Source organism: Ciconia boyciana, chromosome 1, assembly GCF_034638445.1.
Source record: "Ciconia boyciana chromosome 1, ASM3463844v1, whole genome shotgun sequence".
NCBI classification, from domain to species: Eukaryota; Metazoa; Chordata; class Aves; order Ciconiiformes; family Ciconiidae; genus Ciconia; species Ciconia boyciana.
In genome coordinates this window covers 19,517,224-19,540,465 of record NC_132934.1, presented here as the reverse complement: position 1 = coordinate 19,540,465, position 23,242 = coordinate 19,517,224, and the positions used below count along the sequence as shown (strand labels likewise).

The 23,242-nt window shown below is 36.2% G+C and overlaps 1 protein-coding gene across 2 annotated transcripts in view; it reads right to left on the bottom strand.

Moving 5' to 3' along the window:
• Positions 1 to 23,242, bottom strand: part of TAFA5 (TAFA chemokine like family member 5) — a 311,006-nt gene that overhangs the window by 169,638 nt on the left and 118,126 nt on the right. For both annotated transcript variants that reach the window (XM_072868092.1, XM_072868009.1), the window contains exon 2: positions 21,699 to 21,848. In XM_072868092.1, coding sequence (XP_072724193.1) covers positions 21,699 to 21,848 — 150 coding nt within the window. The remainder of the gene's footprint in view (positions 1 to 21,698; positions 21,849 to 23,242) is intronic.

The window sequence follows — 23,242 nt, the reverse complement described above, 5'->3', positions numbered from 1 at the left end:
GCAGCCTCAACCACCTTTCCAACCACTTGATAATCGTAATAACCTTTCAGCTTGCAATAATTTAAAGCTTTCATTACATAAAAATGACAAGGAAAAAGGAAAAGGAAAAAGAAAAGGAAAAGGAAAAGGAAAAGGAAAAGGAAAAGAGAATAAGAAAAAAATCATAATGTGGAAAGCAATCAGGTTAAATGCTGGTCAGCATATTCAACTGATTGATTATTATATTATATTATATTATATTATATTATATATATATAATATACATTAAAGGGAAATTTTCCAACAGCAATTGACTACTGACACCAGACTGGAAAAAAAAACTGATTCTGGAGCTGCAAGGCTGATATACTGACAACAATTCCCAACCCATCTCAGAAATCCCCCTTTTCAAACAACAGGGGGTGATATTATTTCTTTATGTTAAATGAACTAACTTATCACAGGAATGTTCTCTCCGCTTTTAGTATCCTTGCCCTACAAAGGAACACAGAGATCAGAAAAAGTAAATTAAAAAAAGCCAAGGATAACCTGAAGTCTAACAATCTCTTACATTAAGAAAACAGCACAGCTGTAAAGCTTGTTTAGTATTAAGTTTACTAACAAACAGGGCAAAATACAGATGAACAGGAATCAGAATGTCCAACAACCAGGAAGCTGTGATACTGCAGCTTTTACTGAGCTGGAACTGAGGCGCATATGCTGATGGAAACACATTATTCTGAGTGGTAGAAAGAAAACTGTGAAAGCTACAAAGAGATCTTATACTGCTGTGAAACCAGATGATAAAATGGCAGCTGAAATCCAATGTCAATATAAACAAAGGGATGCACATAGAAAACTATAGATATATAGTTTTATATATATCTAACTATAGATATAAAGAAATGTACTCTAAATTAGCTATTATCATCTCAGAGAGAGATCTGGGAATCAAACTAGAAATGTTTCAGAAGAAACATCAACCGAGCACTCAGTAGCTGTCAGAATTGGAAGCAGAATGATACAAGTTGCTAAGAAAAGAACAGCGAATAAAACAGAAAAAAAAGCCCACCATTATGAAGCTACATAAGCCATACTACCTAGGCAGTTTTAAAACTGAAAAGATACAGTTGAACTAGAAAGGTTCAAAGAAGGGAACAAAGAGGGTCAAATCACTGGAACATCTGATGAGGACAAATTAAACAGGCTAATCTACTGGAAGACTACATATATATGTGCGCGTACACACAGGTGTGCCATAGGAAAAGCAAACCATTGCTTACAACGACACACAATAAAAGAACTAAGGACACAATATAAAATTTCCTGACACAACCAACTTTGAACTAATTGGTTGAAGATATTATGAAGGCCCAACTGTACATGGGTTCAAACAGCAACAATTAGAAAAAGCCCTCAGGGACTACCTAGAAAGAAGGAAGGAAGAAAGGAAGGAAGGAGGATGGAACATGCAGTCTCTTCCCAGTAAGTGTGTGAGACGACCAGAGCTAAGAGGGTACTGCTAAATGCTTGCTGCTCTCTTAGACTTCCTTCCCTCCAGCACAACAGGATAATGGACAACACAGAGCTCCCGTCTTCTTACTTTGTCTTGTAAGCCAATATAAGAGGATTCTTACTGAACACATCACCCTTCACTCCTCACTGGTAAGATTTTTGTGAATTTAGTTGAAAACACCTGACAAGATTACTAGTCAGTATTATGATAGGGGCAGAAGGATGAGTAATAATGGATTTTAGCATTTGATTAACTATTCTAGAGTTATCAGCAAGCAAATACTTACTCCGAAGCAGATGTGAGATGTTACTCCTCTCTCATTATGGCAAAACTGCAAATTACTTTCTATTAAATTACCTGTCTCTCCACATGAGAAATCTAGTATCACACCTTCTATTTTCCCCATCCTTAAATTGAACATATGTCAGTCTCCTCAACCCTAAACACTCCATCCACTCGCCTTGTCCCATGAACCTCAGGAGTGATCCACATTTTTTTAAATCAAAAAATGTATAAAATACATATATATAAAGCATACAGAAGGGATAAAAAAGGGGGCGAGAAGATCTATGTCTATGGAAAAAATATCTACAATGTCCTTGTCCTACTGCCCAAGCAATGAGGAACAGATTAATTCATATTTTAATTCAGACTATTTTTAGAAATATGGTTATCTATTAAGTACTTTGCAACAAAAGAAGGACACCCTGGTCTGAACAGTCTACCCAAGATAAATGGGAGAAAGAAGTAGCTGAAGAAACCTCTGCACAACAGTTACTTGCAAGAGAAAAGTTTTCGTCACCAAAATTGTGAAAACTCTTTGTCACCGAACACAAGGTGAAAAGACATTAAAATAAAAGTCCTGCACCAATTTGGATTTCAAGTAAGTCTTTGGTTGGCAGGCATATTTATCTTACGTTTTAGATGACTGGTGGTATTTCCAGGTTATCTTCATAAGGTGATGAATAATTGATGAATATCGGTTAATGTGTGTGTGAGAAAAGTGCTTAAGGTTGAAGAAGTGACTTCTACAAAAGATGGCCAGAAATGAAGAAATTCTGGAGCTGCACCAACATGACTAACTTAACTAGTTCACTAATGTCTTCCTTTAGGAGACTAATTAGTCCAGTTAATTGAAGCATGCACTATGGGTAAAAAGAAACACTATTCTTCTTATACAAAAAAAATTAAAAGCAGCTCAGTGGAAGGCAAAAGTAAGGATATTTTCAGAGACGTATAGCAATATTGACTTCCCTTGTTTCACCTTCCTGGTTGAGGTTCTCCCATCCGTCACAAATATGAGAACAAAATGGGCTTCTGTTTCTATCTACAGGTGAATCTATACATGTTCCTTTTATTTCAGCTAGACTGAAAGCTAATTACAGCTTTTACTCTCTTGGAAATGTGTGCTATTACCATTGCAATTATTCAGTTCCTCTATATTGCCTTTTGATTCACCTCATTAGCTAACCTTTAATTTTACTTAATCGGGCCACAATGTTTAGCTTCTTGTCCTTCTCTCCACCCTCTCCTCATCCTCTATGTCCCTCTATGTCTTCCTTCTTTCTTCTATAATCCTGCTTTTTAAAATAAAAGTACAGTAGTCCAGCATTCAATGACACTACTAAAAAAACCACCTCAAAACAAAAAACCTCCCCAAAAGTAAATAACCTGAAAATACCACAGTCTAGGATAATATCCTAAAACTAACAGAAGTAAATATATAAACAGCAACAGAAAAGATCTTTGGGCACTCAAAAAAGTTGTTAAAAAGTTGCTAGGACTTCCTCTGCTCTGTTGTCTGGCTCTGATGTCCTTCCCTCTTCCTTCTCTTATGCGTGCTTCGCTGCATACCCACAATTCTTAGTCTTTTCTATGGTTGTATCCCCTTCACACCTTTTCCCTTCCCCAGAATCTCTTTCCATCACAAATACTTGTCATCTAGCTCTACCATTTCTCAGCAGAACTTAATTCCTCTACAACCCTACAGAAATGAACAAATTTGGAACAAGATTATCTGGTCTCATGATTTGTCTAGTAAGTTCTGGCCCTTTCCCCATCTTCTTTCTATTTAACTCTTCAGGACAAGGACTAATACCATTTTGAGTTTCTACAGTGTTCAGCATAATAAAGGACTGTGATTGTTTGTCCTTGTGCACTACCAAGGCAGCTGTGAGAAGCAGTAACAGAAGAACCTTGCCAGTCATTACTCATAAATGCACCCATTTTCTTTCTAACCTTACTCATTTTAACTCACCTAAGAAGTCGAAGCATTTGCCCTGAACCCAGTCTCATTTTGCTATACAGGATGTGACACACTTTTGGTGATGGGAGAACAAAACAATGGTAGACTAATTATGACCACATCATTATTCTTCCTAAAATGCATTTATGAAAACCAATGTAAATAGGCTAGTGAACACTCTTGCAGTCCAAAGATTTTTTTGAGTAAGGGTATGGAAAGTGTTATTTTCTTGTTACGTTGATGGAGTACTGACACAGATGTATCCAGCAGCAACACTCCATTTTCAGAAAAGATCTGTATTCATGATTACATCTGCAACTGTACTACTGACTACCAGAAAATGGTAGCTATGCAATCTACACCTGAAATGGAAATCAGTACTGCTCTAGTGAAAGCAATGATAAATAACTTTGGTAGATGAAGAATCCTTATAAAACAAACTAAAAACATAAAAATTTGGTTTCAGTAGCTACTGAATATCTTACAGAAAACAGGAAAGGCCTTCAAAGATAGTTATGCCTTATTTTTCTCAAAATGTCTACGACTGTTCTTAATGGAACTCTTATAAGCTACTAGTTATCTCTAGTTACTCAGCCACTCTGCCTCTGCAACATAATGAAATTCTGGTATGAGGATAGTACATCCTATTAATGGAAGTATTAAGGGACACAGATGGTTATCAAGGCTACAGATGATTGCCAAAAAACAGGGCCCATTTTCTAGCGATATCATACAGTATTTGGACTCGACAAATCTGGGACACAAATAGCTTTGTAGAAAGCATACTCCAGTATTCTGCAGGAGCCTTTACTGTTCAAATCCAGGCAGGTGAGGGATAGGGAAAAGAGCGGGAAAGGAGTGTCTACCCCATTCTGATGAATAACTAATTTTTTTTTTTTTTTAATAAATCAGTAAAATCTTTTAAAGACCATTCAAATGGTTTCAGCTTATACATTGTAAGGGTACAGTCTAGGGGAAAAAAAATAAATGTCTTAATTCCAGTGTTCAAAAGTGTGCTAATATCAATCTATTTTTTATATATTATTGTACATGCTTACTAATATTTTCATAATTTTTTTAAACCTCACTTTCACAGACATCACAAGCATTTGATCCTGCTGTAATTTCAATCTGTTTACATTATTTTTTTCTTTATGCTTATCATGTGTATATATCTACCCTAACGTATTTTCCTAATAGATATCCTATGCTTATAATACTATTATACAGAACTTTTCTTTAATTTACCGTTTAGGCTCAAATATCTTATGCAACTGTTTGTCAGTACAGAAAATAAGGACATTTTATGCTATGGGAAAAGAAAAATAAAAAGCAACAACTTCTCTGAGGCAAATATAATGTGTAGTTGTAGTATTCTTAGTAATTACAGACTGAAATCTTAAATATTGCACAAATTAACATTTCAGTAAAGTTGCATAATTTTGAAAAAGACTCAAAAATGAGGTTGAAAATGGAAGCTAGCAGAAGCACACTAGCAGGATGTCACACCCCTAAATCTCATCATAATATGATACGAACCCAAAGGTCAAAGGCCCAGGAATGCTATTTTTCCTTATTTTAATAAGCAAACTCAAACAAAAAAAACACCTTATGTTAACATTGCACAGTAAAAGTAAAAAATTCTAGAGTAGGGAAAAAAATCCAACCCAAACTGAAAAGCAGTCTGAACTATTATTTTCTCTTCAACCAAAACTGAATAAGATTTTAGAATATTGTGCAATCTTTATCAAAGGTGACAGCAAATAAATTAAATTTGAAATATATTTTTGTTATATATTTTCTTCCTACTTTTTTTTTCTAAAACATGAACTGAATCAGAAACACTATTTCAAGTTTACCTTAGCATTAGAACTGAAAGATAATATTTTCAGCTACAACTTCACCTGAGCCAGAATCAAAAGCTTTCTGGCTTGACACCGCATGCAAAGGTAAGGATATAACAGAAGCTACACCCCAAATCTTTCATCTGACCTACAGACATGCTCTGAGAAAACTGTGCATCCAGACTTCAATAGAATGATTCAGTATTACAGTGTAAGCAAGACTATCAACTTTTCTCAAAGCAGGAGGTTCAAGGTGTAATTTTTTCAAGTTAAAAGTGAAGTTGGAAATGCAGCTTTGTAAGGTTGTAAACAGACAGTTTATATAATAAAGTTAAATTATCATTGCTCCTCCAGTATTCACCCTTGTATACTGCATCTTAAAAAAAAAGTTACCTTGAGGTTTTTTATGTGCTTATTTTTATTTATATGCTTGTTTTATGCAACCTCTTTTTACATGAACTAACAGATTACAAACTGTCATTTGCAGCATCTCCCACATGCAGTCCATTTCACTTGTATGCCAAAAGCTACTCCATGTGGGTTGTTCCATAGTACTACATAGCCTAAATTACTCCATGAAAGGCACATCTATATGAAAAGCTAGAAAAAGTGAGAATTTCATGAGTTAACTCTGGTGTTTTTCCAGAACAGACATAAACACACACAACGAGGGAGAAAGAAATAACTTGTCCGAATGAAATATGACTTCAGAAACAAACTATTGTGAACTTGGAAGAGTAAGAAGTGTGGGTAGGGATCTAGTATTACTGTGGCAGGGATACAGAGGTGAAGGTCACATCCCTAGAGGAAACAGAGTTTCATTAATCTGACAGTTCAAAGAACATTTTTTTCCCATTTTGGTTTCTGGTTTTCGTCCAAATTCATCCAGAACATTAGATCCAGAAGTGATCCAAGGTTTCATAGGTGCATTATATTAAATTAAATTAGTATTAAAACATATTAATGTTTTTCTTATAAAAATCCCTATTCCAAATAAAAGCCTGCAGTAGATTATTAGTAGATTACAGTGAAAAGTACACTATTTAAAGTAATTGTCATTAAAAGTTAATAAATGGAAATGATTAATACAAAGAACTTCAGAATTCAAATTATTTTATACATGAATCCGAACCTCTTCTCCAAATTTCTTTCTTACGGGAAGCTTGCCACTGCATTGATTCCATCATTTTTTTATTATATCTATCTATCCAAAAGAGTACTGATCCAGTAAATTCAAATTCAAGGAAACAGGTTCATTAGCTTCAATAGCATTCTTAATTTGACTAAGAGGTTAAAGTATGTGAACCTTAAATTATAAAAATCTCAAGATAGGAATCACGTCTCTCTGTCTGAGTAGGCTTTTTTATTAATGTATAATAGGATCTAAACGTATCTTCATGTTCCAAATATAGTCATCAACATCTGAAAGAGAAGCAAAAACTACTTCAAGTACAGAAACCTTTCCATAATCTTTGTTTGCACACTGGACACAATATCATTTTAGAATTTCCTACACAAAGAACTGGCACCACTTAATTCATAATAAATCAGTTTAGCCATTGTAATAGATGGATGGCCTCTTACATTGGCTTAAACCTGACTTGAGTCCTCTGGCTTGTCCCGGAAACTACACTCATGGGTATAATTAACAGCTTAGGACAATTACAACTGATAGGTTACTTTGTACAGTACTGTCCGATTTCTCTCTTAGAGACTTTTACATGCAAAGTCATCCTCGACCAGGCAAGTAATTTTGTATCAGAAGCACTAATTGTTGGGGAAGAGTTTTGTGTTTTGGCCTTTCAGCTCCTAATTTAGTCACTCTAATGCCACATAATAATAGTAAGATAAAAGGATTTTATATTTACTATGTATTTATAATAAAACTGTATATATGTGTGTGTATATATATATATATATATAAATTAATATAGAGGTAAATCTGAAAAACACCATACAATTACCACAAAATAAAATCTCATGCTGTGTAAACTACCCACAGAACTGAAGGCAGGATGATACCCACTATATACATTTTGTTTCTGAATACATAAAACAAAGGGTTCTATAACGTGCAAAGAGGTTCAAAACTAGCTGGACTCTATGTTACCCATAAGAATACACCAAAATGTGCTAGATCAGTACCCAGTGTCACCAACAAATGCTGATAATGCAGTTCATATCACTGGTAAAGGAAGCCAGCACCAACACAGCACTTTTTAGTGTATGATGGTGAAATCACAAAATAATTAAAGCCTGATTTGAATAAAATTGAACAAAGGTCAGGTACTTAAAATATTCATACAGACTGAGACTTCCACTTCTGAGGTCTGACAAATGCAAAATTGCAAAACCCAGTTCTTTTGCATAGAGTCTAAGAATTGCTCTTCAGGAAATCTGGAACTAAAAGTCTAGCAGTGTTTTCCTAACAGTGAAGATCTACCCCACTATTCTAAACCCAGATCTCCTCCTGCCCCAAAACTGTGAGACTAGTATGTTTTGGCAGTTTATCTGCCTGCTGCCCACCACTTCAATAGAGAGCTGCTAACATTCAAACTGAAATTACTAACCGAGCTGTCTGCATTTGAAAATCCGAACTTCAGATAGAGACTGTACAAAAATACAGATTAAAAGAGACAACCAGACACCTGTGGGAGTTTTTGAGGTCCTCGAAATGAAGGGCACAGAGAAAACCTTGATATTATTAGCTAAAACATGGTACATCCCTGATCCAGTTTCACGAAGTTATATCACATTAAAATTGGGTTCCAGCCTCTTTGTGGGAAGCATTAGTCTTACCAAGGAAGCTTAAACTCCAGCTGGGCACAAATTGCTGATGCTCTTCAGGCAGGCAACAGGCCCTTCTAAAGGGACCCCATCAGGTATCACCCCTATATGACCACACAGCAAAACAGAGGGAGGATATGTCAGTGCATATGTAAGCAGTTGACACTGAGTCTGGCTCATATACAGTCCACTGGCTACGCTGGGGCCTACACTCAGTGTTCCAGCTTTCTTTTCCACATTCCAAAGTTGGCATTTCCCTTGGCTTTATACTTGTATATAATGATCAGACTTCCAAAATTTAGGTTGAAATTGAAGTATTCTGATCCAAGGCTGTTATAAGCAAGAATGCAAATACTGAGTCTAGGGTAACTACTTACTTTAAAAAAGCTGGTCAGAATTGGTCAGTATTCTTAGCAAACACTCAACATTTTATGCTTAGCAAAATTAAAAATTCAGTAACGCATGCAAAGCTGAAGGCTGAAGTTTAAAATATGCTTGCTGCTCTATGTAGAAGACATCTATGTTACCAAAGAGAGCCTGTTCTTAAAATCTTTTAATTTGTATTACATATACCCCAGATAGTAAACTTTAAAAATATTTTTTTAAAAAAAGCTGATTATTCTCAAGGTCAGGAGAACTGAGTCTTCTGATTATGTAGAACTGTTAAAGGAGATATTTAAAATCTAAACAGCAAAACAGTAATAAAGGAAAACATTAAAAATTATAATTGGATAGAAAAGAGGTGATTTTTTTTCCATTGGCTATTGTTATTGTAATGCCAATGCTAGTCCGTGCATCAAAACATCCTATTACAACTGAAGAAAAAACAATTCATAGACTTTTCCTTTTCTTTTTTTTGAAAACTCAAACTCCAGATCAGTTCTATTCTTTATCTGAAACACTCCAAAAACATTAATTTTTTTCTAGCCCAAATCAGATTTTACTTCTCGATTGCGATGCACAGTCTAGACTGCTACATTTTCTCTTTGTTGAGGACTTCATTCTATACTACCCTGGCCTGCTCTCTCCAACCTCTTCGTTTTTTGCTCTTGCCTCTTCCAGCTCTTTCCAACCACTCTATATCAAGTAGCTCTGTGTTGCTATGTCTCTTCCTGCTTTTGCTGTGCTCCATACTAGCAGTATCTTCCCTGAAACCCCACCTTTTCATTTTGAGAATGGACCACTTCAGCAGTACTGCCCCACAGCTCTTTGACTGCCTCCCTTCTGTTGGTCCTGTTGTTCACATCTTCCCCTCCACAAGTCAGTGAATCAGCGAACATCAGTGGCGAGCTATGTAGGAACACTATGAGTGGGCTGGAGGAGATTTACATTGTGCAGGGCAACAGAGAGAGTCTGGACATGGGTCTGTGCTGAGTGCCCTGGTGATGTACAGCAATAGCTGCTTAGTGCAGTGTCAGAGAGGCAGAGGAACACCACTGCTGTATCATAAAGATACTGAACAAAGAGGACTATGAAGTGCAGTAAAGGCACTGGGCATGAAGGTTGGAAAGTCAGTGTGTAACACAGGATGCAGGGAAGTACTGAATAACTTTGGAGTATAATATGGAGTATAGGGGAGAAGAATAGATGCCTCCTAGTTAACACATAGCCCATCAAGGTATTGTCCAATTCTGTTTAACCCTCAGTGATAAAAAAAAAATTCTTTATTGATTGCTGTGGGGGAAAGAGGTTCAGGGGAGGAAGCAGGAATTAATTGGCTGGAAGTTGAGTCTGACTCAGTGAGGTTGGCAACTGCCAGCTTAATTTATTTCTTTATGTAAGATGAATTTACCATGGGAGGTCACAGAATGAACAATAAACAGAAGATACTTTTTGTATGCTTTAGAAAATATGGAAAGGAGAAGAAAATTCTTATCACCTTCAGGCTTACCTGAGTTTTGTACTGCATCTCTTTATTTCATGTATTCTGCTCCCTTCTTGTTATATGTGCCACTCTCCCTTCAAATGAGAGTCTGTTTCACAGTAAATCACCCTGTTTTGCACCAAGTCAAAATCATCCTTGCTTTCACAATACCACCTTTTTTCTTGCTGACTACAGCCTAGCTCTGATATCCTCTCTCCTCTCCTTTAAGGAGAGACAATTCTTTCTTACATCCCTTTTCATTTCCCTCCTACCTAATCCTTCGGGTCCCACCTTGACTAGTTGTATATCCTCTTCCTTCACATTTAATTGGGGCTTAACCTTGCCCTCTCAACAGGGATGAGCAAGGGTAGAGGTCTTCTGTGTATGCCCTCCTAGGAAGGATGCTAGAGGAAAGACTGAAATGCTCAAAGAAATACAAGTGGATGGAAATTTCACTTTCCCACTTCCACCTCATCTGAGAGTACGAAGAAGTTTGGAGGGCTTTCCTCCTTATCCTACTCGCCACAATCTGGACAATTAACAAAAGGAAGCATATACATATCCTTATTTCTTTGTATAGCTGTACAAACAAGGACTCAGTCTGTCATTAGACTGCAAGTGCTTTCAGTCTAGGACTGTATGAAACTTGCTTATGAAGCACCTTGCATGCCTATGATATTGTAGAAATAATACAACAGTAAGACATAAGCAAAACAAGTTATGCAAATAAAAAACACAGTCATACCTAAAGTTGATTTATGATATGAAAATGACAGCTTTAATGACACAAACTTTTCTCCTCCTGCAGTATGACCTCAACCCTTAACAGCAGGGGAAACCCAATTCCTTTGCACCACCTTAAATAGGTAGCTTTCTAAGGTTATGTCTTCAAAGAGGGTATTTTCTCTGAATCAGCCCTGGGCAGAGCATTCTGAAAGAGGCATACAAAAGTGTCTAGCATTAAGTACTGTGTACCAGGTGCTGGATGTAGTAGTGCTATTAATGTTGTCACTGATTTAGCAATAAATTTTAACATTTTCTAGGAGTCTTCTGACACATCATCTATCATCACAGATATTAAATCTAAGGTAAGTTAAAAATAAAGTGGCATATAGCTTTAAAATGCCATTTCTAACTATTTTATAGTCTTTCTTGATTCACTTTTATGAAACATATTGTTTCTCTGTTTATAGTTCTCTGTGCTTAATGAGATTATGGGGGGCGGGGGGGGTGGGGAGGGAGGAAGAAGTACTCCCTGACCATGCTGCTTTCACAGTGCCAGAAGTGTCATTTAGCTATAGTTTTATCTCACCCCTTGATGGTAGGGGCATATACAAAGGCTCACCCCTCTAAATTCTCTTGCACTCACTGAAGACAAACATGTTGCCCTGACAGAAGCCCACCTTCACACATGAATAGTTTTGAAAGTTTCTCTTTCCCCCTCTTCTGGGGATAACTAGAACCTAGGATGAGAAGCAGAGAGGGTAATATAAACATGTTGCATTTTTCCCTTGAACTGCCTCTAATCAGTGAAGACAGTGGCTTTTCCAGAAGGCAATCTGAGCAGCTGATGGCCTGAAGTGTTTACACACATTACATTCAAGCAGAAAACCTATTCTGCTAGTCATCCTATGTTCTCTTTAATCCCCTAAGAGAGAAAAAGAGAGAAGCTTTCAGAATGCGATTCCAATATTGACACTATGTGACCTCTGACATGCCCATCTCATATCACTGTCCACAGAGGGAGCTTACAGTGACCAAACTCCTGAATTTAGGAACGTCACATTGACCTATTGCCTCAAGTTAGCTAATGAAACAGACTGCAATCAGACTGCTGTGGTTGTTGGTAGTGCTCTGCCGCAAGAAATCAAGCACAGAAAACTCTATCCAGTGATGCAGTGCATACTTATGCTAATGCATAATATGTTCTCTACTATTTTGTCCAGTTCAATTTAAAATGTCTGTAGTAATTAGGCTTCTAGCCACTCCCTCAGAAAATTGTTCCACAATCTAATGTCACATAACCTCCAACCATTTTTCTGTGCTGCAACTGCCATCAGAGCACGTAGATGAAAGAGGATTAGACTACGTGGGTGACTGCTTAGGGGCATCAAGGAACTAAAGGAAACGAAGCTGTTGTTAGCATTGATAAAGTAATGCATCCAATGAAACACCAGGAGGCTGAAGGTGTTGTCTTTCAGATGAAATGTGAAAGCAAGGCACTAAACATTAGAGGCAATTAAAGTTCTCTCAGCACTCTTTGCAACAGTACCAGTGTTAACTCCTGGTTCCTGGCCACCTTCCAAATCACATAATTAAATTCTGCTTTCCTAAATATTTCCCTGCACTATCATTTAGAAAGACAGCCGTCACTTAACCTGAAATTGTGTATTGATGTCAGGTTTAACCTCAAAGGAGGATGCTTATGAGTGAAAAGTAATTCCAGTTTGGTCACTTTGATATAGCTACAATGCTTAGAAAAGTATTTTATCTTCAATTACATTTTATTTACACTTATCCCGGATCTATTTCCCTTATATATCCAAAGTGTTTCCTCTCAATCTGTGGTATATAATCCTTCAGAATCTTGTAGAAAATAATCTATGGATTTGCTACATAATTATTTAAACCTAATTCCCCCACATCCCTGATTTGTTACTCTGTAAACATTCTTAGATCATGGAAGAAGATCTATAGATCTACTTGCCATTAGGAAGCAGTTGACCTCCACCAAAAAAAAAAAAAAGGTACTCAGCCTGAGAACCCATAAACCTACACTGGGCCTGACTTTCAAGCTGTGATCAGTACTCACTCTGCTACCTGACTGCTGAAGAATGAATTATTCTGTGGAAAACACTAGCATTACACAAAATCTTGGTCTGCATCTTTATGCCACATCCAGTCACTGAATCATAGAATTATAGAATATCTCAAGTTGGAAAGGACCCATAAGGATCATTGAGTCCAACTCCCTGCTCCTTGCAGGACTACCTAAAACTAAACCATATGACTAAGAGCATTGTCCATACACTTCTTGAACTCTGACAGGCTTCGTGCCATGACCACGTCCCTGAGGAGCCTGTTCCAGTGACCAACCACCCTCTCAGTAAAGAACCTTTTCCTAATGTCCAACCTGAACGGAAGTTCAGCTTCATTCCATTTCCTCGTATCCTATCGCTGGTCCCTAAAGAGAGGAGAGATCAGCACCTCCCCTTCCGCTGCCCCCCTTGAGGAAGTTGTAGACTGTGATGAGGTCACCCCTCAGCCTTCTCTTCTCCAAGGTGAACAAGCCAAGTGACGTCAGCTGCTTCTCGTAAGTCTTGCTCTCAAGACCTTTCACCATCTTGGTCGCCGTCCTCTGGACACACTCCAATAGTTTGATGTCCTTCTGTAGTCTAACAGTGTAGTCTAACAGGAGCTGGTGGAAGGCCAGGGCTTACGTAAAGCTGATAAGGGGGATTCAGGCTGGAAAGCGGAACATCTAAACAAGAATTACTGTCCTTGGGAGAGAAGCACATCCTGGAGAAATATGTAAGCTAATTAAGATGTTTTGGGAACCATCTGAAACAACCAGTAGAAGTGTGATAAGAAGCACCCTCACGTGAACTATCCTTATTATAATACTAAAAGTCACACCCCTTGAGCTGGAGACCCTGGCCCAAGCACAGACCCCTCACCTCTGAGCATGCGCAGAATATTAAAGTAGCACTGTAGCTTTAAGTTGAAATAAGAGAAATGTAGACCAATAGAAAACTGCTTTGTGTAATTACTTATGCAAATGCATAACTAGACTGTATAAATAATGTACCCGTATGACCAAACTTTGTGCTATCTTTGTGGAGCTACCACCTAGCACCCATCTCTGTGCAGACATGAAATAAAATACCTCTGCCCTGTGTGTATATTGGCATCTCGCACACCGGGTAAACGACCTCACACTTGTGGATAACACTTCTTATACTGAGGCGCCCAAAACTGTACACAGCACTTGAGGTGGGGCCACAGTTGTTTCAGTTTAGGTACCAAACACTTCGTAACATAGTGAAGCCCTTAATGCTTGTACTTGATGACAATATTCCTTTAGGGTAGCTACCAATCTGCTTGTTACCTTCCTAAGTAGTTGGGTTTTTTTTCATTGGTTGGTTGTTTTTTTGTCATGTCTTTGCTTATTCCTGTTGTGGATTCTCAGTTAGGAGGAGAAACCCAACTTATCTCCCTGTATTTCTTATAGACACATCAGTGTTGCCATTGATGCTGCAGCTACTGATGTATTTGTTTTACATTGCTCACTTTCTGTCTTGGGGTTGAACAGTGGCCTTTCTTCCCCAGCAACACTTCAATCTCTAACCGACACTTGACATTCATGAATAAAGAGAATAAATGTATTTTATGCGGGCATGTTTATAAAATTTTACCAACGTTGTGATATTATTTGGATAAGAACTATTACTCAACTTGATTTGGAATGTCACATGTTGTCTTTAACAGTTTGGAGCAGGAAGCAAAGCAACTGGAGTAAAATTCAACTTCCTGTGCGTTTATAAATGAAAAGTGACCCACAAGGTGGAAACTGTCATAATGTGCCAGTACCTTGCATAGGAAGGGGAAGCTCATGAGTCACAGAAACAATTTTACTTCCATTGTCAATAACTGGGAAAATCTACAGTTCTGATGAAGTTGTCTACAGGCAGCTGAATGAAAATAAAGCGTTGTACACACTTTGGTGCATCTGTAGGTACAGATGCAATTGTGACTGCATATATGGGAGTTGGGGTGAGGAAAGGAAGAAAGGAATTATTACTTCTTTAAGTCATGTTGAAAACTAAGTTTTATACATATGTTGCTAGCAAATGTATAGTTGCTATTCTTCCCCCCACTGCCTAAGCAAAAGAATATAGTTAAGGGTACCTTTTTTTTCTTTTAAAATTTCTAGGTAGGAGTAAATAGAAATTATTAATGTTCTAAGGTACAGCATAAGACAAGTACCCAATGGTTATTTAATAAATGAGCATATACAGGGTTTGGAACACTTCAGATACATCATAACAAAAAAACACTAAGAAACTGCCAAGGCTCAGGAAGGTATACTAAAACTTAAAAGAAGGGTATATAAGCAATGATCAAAATACTATTTATTCTGTTCCTTGAAAGATATTCTAATATTGTAGTGCATTATTACATCCTACCAGTAACATACGCAGCATTAAATATGATCACTGGTTAACAAGTTCTAGTACTGTTTAAAAGCCCTGATTATAAACAAAACTGCTTTCTTCTTTGGAAATTAAACTCATGACCACAGTCAGAATATTCCCAGGCAAAAACTAAACCATCGCATACACATTTCTTTACTATTCCATGTGGCCTCTCACTCAGTAGTAATATTAAGTACTTACGAATTAGGGATTTAATTTTCAGGGGTGCTAGACATCTCCTAGACAGAAGGTCTTCTGTACATACCGGTCACTCAATGAGTTTAACAGTTTAGTGTACCTGAATCTTCAAAAATGTAAGAAAGTTCTAACCTTTACTGTGATTCCACAACTGAAATGTTAGTATTGACAGTGTTTTTTGATACCTAGGCTCTCTATGCAAATAGAGAAGGAAAAATGGAAAATGGGAGATATTGTCTTTCAGATCCCAGGGAACCGGTAGAATTTTATTTGGATAATTTTTCTAAAATGTTCATTGCAGGCAAAATATTCTCCAGTTTAAAGTAATTGTCACTCTTTCCAATCTGTCAAGAAGAATAGCAAGGCAAGCTAAATACGTGTTCTAACCTGTTTAACTTCAAAACTACCTAGCAGAATAGCCAATTGTTTTGCTACCACCATAATGTAACTAATACCATTTGCCCAGGGTCAAATAGAACCATAAAATCATAGGGTGGTTTGGATTGGCAGGGACCTTTAGAGTTCACCTAGTCCAAACCCCCTGCCATGGGAAGGGACACCTTTCACTTGATTAGGTGGCTCAAAGCCCCATCCAAGCTGACCTTGAATGCTTCCAGGGATGGGGCATCCACAACTTCTCCATTGTTCATGGAACAACGTGTTCCACCACACCTGTCTCACCACCCTCATCGTAAAAAATTTCTTCCTTATGTCCAATCTAAATCTACCCTCTTTTAGTTTAAAACCATTGCCCCTTGTCCTATCGCTATACAGACCTTGGTAAAAAGTTTTCCTCTGTCTTTCTTATAAGCCCCTTTTATACAAAAGGCTCTTGATGGAGCCTTCTCTAGGATGAACAACCCCAATTCTCTCAGCCTTTCTTCATAGAAGAGGTGTTCCAGCCCTCTGATCATTTTCATGGCCAAATAGTCCCACTTTCCTCCTGAACTTAAATCTTCCACACTATACAATACACTGCTTCTGGTCCAGCAAAATGTCTATGTAGTATTATTCAGTCTCCTTTTAATTTCATATCCATCCCGCTTTGCCTTTTGGTTTGACTTGTTTTAAATTGGCATACTTTAAATGCAACAAAGTTAAATGTATAATATTTACAGTGAGGAAACATTTGCAAATATCTGCAATAAAACCAGGATAAAATAATATAATTAGCACATTAACAAACATATGAAACATTGTAAATGTAAAAGCTAAAATTCCCATTTCTGAAAATCATTATAGTCCTCTTTTTTTCTTTGTTTTCTTTTTCCTTTTTTTTTCATGGTATGGTTAAGATACTTTAGAATGATGAAGGGCTCCAGGTATTAGGCAGTTTTGTTTCAAGTGCATGACCTAGGATTCTATTAATGATCCGTTCTGACCCCTACACCTCCCTGTAGACTCCTAGAGATAATGAGAAGAGCAGGGAATTATTGATCGAAACTAATGTGGCTTCCTTGTGGATCCTCAGTTTCTGTGTTAAACAAAATCAATCAATGCCAACTGAAAAGCATGTTAATCATAATGTATGAACGAATTATACCAACTAAGATTCTATAGAAAATAATATTGTTACAATGCTTTCAAAAGATTTAAAACTTTATTAAAAAATTAAAAAAAAAAAAAAAAGACTTTCATTCACAACATAAATTGTCTGAAAACTTTGAATTCAGTTACCTGAGCTCCAGCTATTCCAAATTTAGGAATTTTGGATATCAGGATCAATGTCCTGGGGTTTCTCATAGCACTTTCTGGACATAAAAGTCAGAACTCAAATCTAGAGCATAAGAATCTTCTAATTACAGAATTCAGGTAAGCAAATTAAAGATTGCCATCCTAATTTTCTCAAGGAATTAAACCACTTCTCACATACCACTTTTCCTCTCATCAACTGTTTCTATTTTCTGGAGAAAATTGCTGTTTATTTTTGAGCTATAAATATTTAATGGACAGAATTACTGGAATCTATTGAACATTTAGATGTTCATCCCACTCTTCTCAGGTTAATATACTTGTATTCTATGAAATGCTTCGGCATAACAGATTTTATTTTCAGATAGATACAATTCTTGTGAAAGAATGCAAACCATGGGTGCACGTGTACACACAGAGTTATCAAAGACTTTTTGTCACTCGCTTTAAAACAAGTTTAAATTAGCGAAGGTACTGGACAAAAATAGAGCATAATTGCTATCTTCCAGTTTCTCACAGGCTCCAGCTTAAAAAACTGATGAAGCTTGACTGACACACAGGGAAATTACTCTGGTGATAAACCAGATGCTATGTTGAAATATAATATCTTATCAAAGCAATGCAACTGAGGTCATTGCTATGGAATTTGATCTCAGAAAAGGGACTAGGGAATGCTAGTTGTAAATAATAATAATAATATAACTAAAAGTGCATGCAAACTACTGTCATAATATCACAAAACCTACATTCACAAATAAAAATTACATCACAGCCAAACATACCAAATATACATTATGACTCTCTGGGTCTAGGAATGAAGCAATCAACACTAAATCAAGCTTGAAATCAGGGTGAATATTCATGCCATTTTTTCAGATTACATTAGCAATCTGCCATACTTAAAGACTGCTAGAAAAAAATAAAGAGTAAATCAGCACTCTCCATCATAGGGGAACATTTCAAGAAAATCTCTGTTCTTCATGCTCTGCTCAGGCCAAGCCCTAAACACTGCATTTTCATTTTTAAGAATTCCAGTTTTATCTATCTGACATCTACTGTCTTTCATTTCTTGGGAAAAAAACCTTAGCTGATGTAGCAGTGGAAATCGGAGCGGATTCTAGTAATCAACTCAGGACTTACTCTAAGAGCTACATTGACAAGTGCAATCTCAGACAATGCTTGTGAGGTTTAAGAGCCCTTAAATTACTTACTCTTTTTGCTGCAATATTTGACACTTGCATTTCAGAGCTCCAGGAAATACACAGCATAACTGAATATATTCTAAGGCACTTTTCTCCATTAAACAATGAACAAATGGTAGCCAGGTACAACATGATTCATTTTAAGGTTTTAAAAATTACCAGCTTTCGTACTGAATCTTCAAAACACTCTCTTGCCAGAAAGCTGTAACACAATTGTTAGCTAATGTTTTCTTGGTAGTAGGTTAGCAGGTCACGCTTACTATGCCTGCTTCCTTCACAAATGACTTTGCATTAATTATTAAAGGTCTAAGGTCTAATTCTGCTACCTTTACTTCAAAAATAATCTCATTAAAATCAAGACTATATAAAGAATAAAACAAAAAGAACCAAATCTTTGGAAAGCAAACTGGCATGAAAAAAAACACTGCCCAATGAATTTTTTTTTTTTTCATAGCAGAAATGAAATCTCAAATAGCACTTATGTTCTTAACATCAACTATAACATAAATAAAAAAAATTTGCAAAAGCACACTCTATGTCCTGTTTAAGAAAGCTCAGAGAAGGATTTATTTGTTTGTTTGCAAAATGGAATTTATAAGAAAAAACATCAATGGAAAGTCTGCTAGACAGAAGATTTCCGTAAGTGAAAATACCCTACTTTAATGTAAAAAAAAAAAAAAAAAAGTTTCATTGTTGCATTCCTAAACCAGCAGTATGTGACTTAATATCAGAGACAAAATTAGCTTTTCTCAGACATAATTTTATGTAGATTTCATGTTCTGTCCAGAAGAAAGAATTGAGTAGCTGTGTCTGAAACACTTTGTTCTACAAATGAATATAAACAGTACAGAAAAATTCAGTGCATAGTCTTTAAACTATGAACCTGGTAAATTCACAGATGGATACTTGTTAGTCAATGGCCAATTTATCTGCAAGTTTTATTTGCAAGCAGAAGATTAGAGACAAGATAAAGTGCTTGTTTATTCTTTCTTATATAATTGTGTTTATGGTATGTAAAACTATTTTTTTAACTTCATTCATGAATAAAACCTACAGAACAAAGATTTGGGAACTTCTTTTTAATTTGGGAACTTGATATACAGTTCTAGGTATCATTAACCTTTTTGAGCTTTGATTACAAAACATCCCTAACAGTGCCCAGGAAAGCAAAGTAGCATATCCTACATATCTTGCAGTTATCATTCTTAGCAAATGGCTCAACATCCTAACTATAAACATTTCACAAAATAATAAAGAAACGTGTTATTAGATCTTATTAGAATTATGTAGAAAAACTTTAAAAAATGAATGATAATACTTGGACACATAAGTTAATGGGAAGCTCTATTTTTCAACTGATGTATTTCCCACGTATTTTTCAAATGGGGAGTATTACATAAAGAACCCTCTCTTATTACACAATACCTAACCATAGATCCTGTCGTCCAGTTCTCTGTTTTCATAAAATGATGATCAAGTTACATTGAAAGCAAAAGCAGAATTTGAAATAGCCCTTCTTCGTGAGTTCCCAATAAAATAAATAAATAAAAATATTTTTTAATATTAAATGACCTCAAACCTTCCATACTTGGAAACCAAGCTAATATAGCAATTAGAGGATGAGGTGTAGTCATGTCTTCTTACTGACACGTACATTCTAGCTATCTAAAGTCTCATCACCACAGGTGTCTTAAGGCAAGGCAGAGAAACAGTGACTACCAAAGAGTGCTACATCTGATTTATCTTAGGCACTTAGGATGAGATAAATTACTCTGAGAAGGTGCCTTTTGCTCTTCATTGGGTATAAAGAAAACTGGAGTTACCAGGCTAGACAGCTAACTTTGGATACCCAAGTTGCAGCAAATGAATCTCACCATAGGCCATGACTGACTGAGGAAAAATTGTTTACTTCCCACCATATGATGCAAAACTCGTATTTTCCCTTAGAACTTTGCTGTTTTAAAATGGGAAACATATGTTGAATTTTTTAATTGCTAACAAGTATTTTTGCTAAAGTTACAACTATAAATGACACAATAAAATAATTCCTTGCTTAAGCAATTAAGTCTTATGATCTTACAATAAAACAGGAAAGAAGAGAATTACTGGATATAGTATCACATTACGAAAGAGACAGCTAGGAAACTGTCTTACAGAGTACTAAAAACAGTGAAAGGAAAATGCAAAAATAGAATGTGCATGATGTTCTATATTTAGCTTTGTGGGTAGGCTCTGAAATATCCTTTGAGCTGTCTTCTTTGATAATCAGTGGTAAGACCAAATTCTGAGGCAACAGTAGGGTGTTCTCAGCAATATTTTTATTTGAGGACTCAAACCAGTCAGTATTCAAAGGCAATCCGTGAATTTATTATAGTTCTATACATAAGAATCTTCTTTTTACTTTTGTTAACTGAGCCTAGATCAAAACATACCATTTTGCATCAACTACTTTCAATATGTCTCCAAGTTTATTTTTAATACGAACGCTTGCTAATAGCCTCGCACTGGCAGACTTGTCTTAAAGATTGTCCTGTTATTAATGTCTTATTTAGCTGTAACACAGAAATTCATTTGTCTCAAAAAATGACTTCAAAGTGAAATATTTTCATACCTCCCTGTATGTCAGCAGTTTTCCAGCTGCATGCTAGCACTGCATCTGTAGTGAATCATACAGAATCATCATTTTAAGGACAGAAGGAATGCTGGACATGTGAGGTATATTCAGATACTATATTCCAACTACAGTATCAGTGTTTTTTTCAACAACATTAACTATCACACAGGAGCAGTCACATTAGCTTCCTAGTGGCATAAAACCTTTGAGGCTCTTCTGCAGTGTTTTCTTAATGTTATAAGGAATAAAAAGTAGGGGAAAAAAGAATGCCATTTTACTACTGATGCTATCATCACATGCAAAATATAACAGCACCATGCCCTTAAGATTCAACTGCATACCAAGCTAAAACAAAAGTGAAAATTCCAATTAAAAAATTCTAACTGAAATATCTATACTATTAGTCAGTAATACCCTTTTGAGGAATTTCAATAGGATTGCCATTGCTAGTTGGGACACACGAAAATTTCTTCTATAGAGCTTTTATTTTTGTACGAGACACTACGAGCTTACACCACTCTTGTATTGGCAGAAACTGATTGAATAGATCTTTGCTTCTTACCATCAACACAGGCTGGCCTTGCTCTTGTTGTACCGGCAATCTGTCCTTTTTTACATGCACAGCGAGCTGTTTGTCGGGCTATAGTCCTTCGGGGCTGACTGCTATCTCTGTCCAAAGTAACAATCTCACATGTACCTGCAGCCAGTTGACCTGGAAAAAGAACCAGCAACAGGTACCAGAGTCACTGAATGCACTACAGGCAATCTATTACAGCCGAATAGAGTCACGGCCCTATGTCACAGCAGACACTCCACAACAAATGGGCAGCCAGCTGATGGATATAATAAAACTGAGATGACATACAATTTTTCTTTGTGGTGGACATATGAAAACCCTGCAAACTGGTTCTGTCAGAAAATGATTATTGTTCCGTAAAAGCCAGAGAGCTGAGGTCACACAGGTTACTTTTACTTATGTTGGCTAAGTAAAGGAACAATCTGTTTTTACAGCAATGAAATTCAAATGGTGTGCTCTTTATGTACTTTCAGAAAAGAAATGATAAAGTATATGGAAAACAAAAAACTTCCCCACATGTCCATGAATATAATGAAGTCTTAATTGCTTTGCGTGTTGTCTTTGACAGAAAAAGTCTTTCAAAGTATGACCATGTTCGACCAGATTGTCAGTCTTTGCCTCTTGCTTCATCTAAACTGAACAGTATTTCATTCTCTACCTGACTCATATTTGAAGGAGCTGGTCTTTTCTCTTACTAAATTTACTACGTAACCATTCTGCAAATGATAGTAAAATGACACTGCCCCTGTCAGCTCAGTAACATTGCTTGTGTTTTATTGACTTCTCCAATATATGTAGCTTTTCCTGAATACTATGGAAATCCACACCACCTAATACTGAATTTGGACCATGCAATGACAGGCAAAACAAAAAATTGCAAAAAATTCTTTTATGAAGAATATTAGTCTGAAGTAAATGTTATACATTTAAAATTATGCACTTCCTCTGGTACAACCAATAGTAGACTACTGGTATACCAAAACACTACCTTTTACAAGCAAGGAAGATACATTATTGAATTTCAATCCATAGTAAGACTGAAAAAAATCCCAGCTATCGCTTTGTATTACATATAATTTCTGGATTTTATGGTACAGTAGTAAATATAATTTCTATTGGATTTTTTCTTTGTAGGCAATAAATTATAAACCTTCAAATGAATATGTGCAAATATATATCTGCAAATCACAAGCTTACTATATTTTGTTTTCATTAAAAAATAACATTGGAATAAATGCAATATTGTATCTATAAAAAAGTTATGCAGTTTAAATTATCAGTAAATTATTTTTATGCTGTTAAAATATTGAAAAATAACAATGAGACAAAAAGCAGAAATTTTAACTTTATATTAACTTATATTAACTTCAAATTAAAAAAAAAAACAAAACAAAACACAAAACCGCTGAAACATATATGAATGACATTTAATTGAAGTCTAAAAGTCTAATGATATTTCTGTATACTGCATTTTTTCCATTCAGAATATGAGTTTACCCAGTACATTCTTCTCAGAACCAGCTTACAAT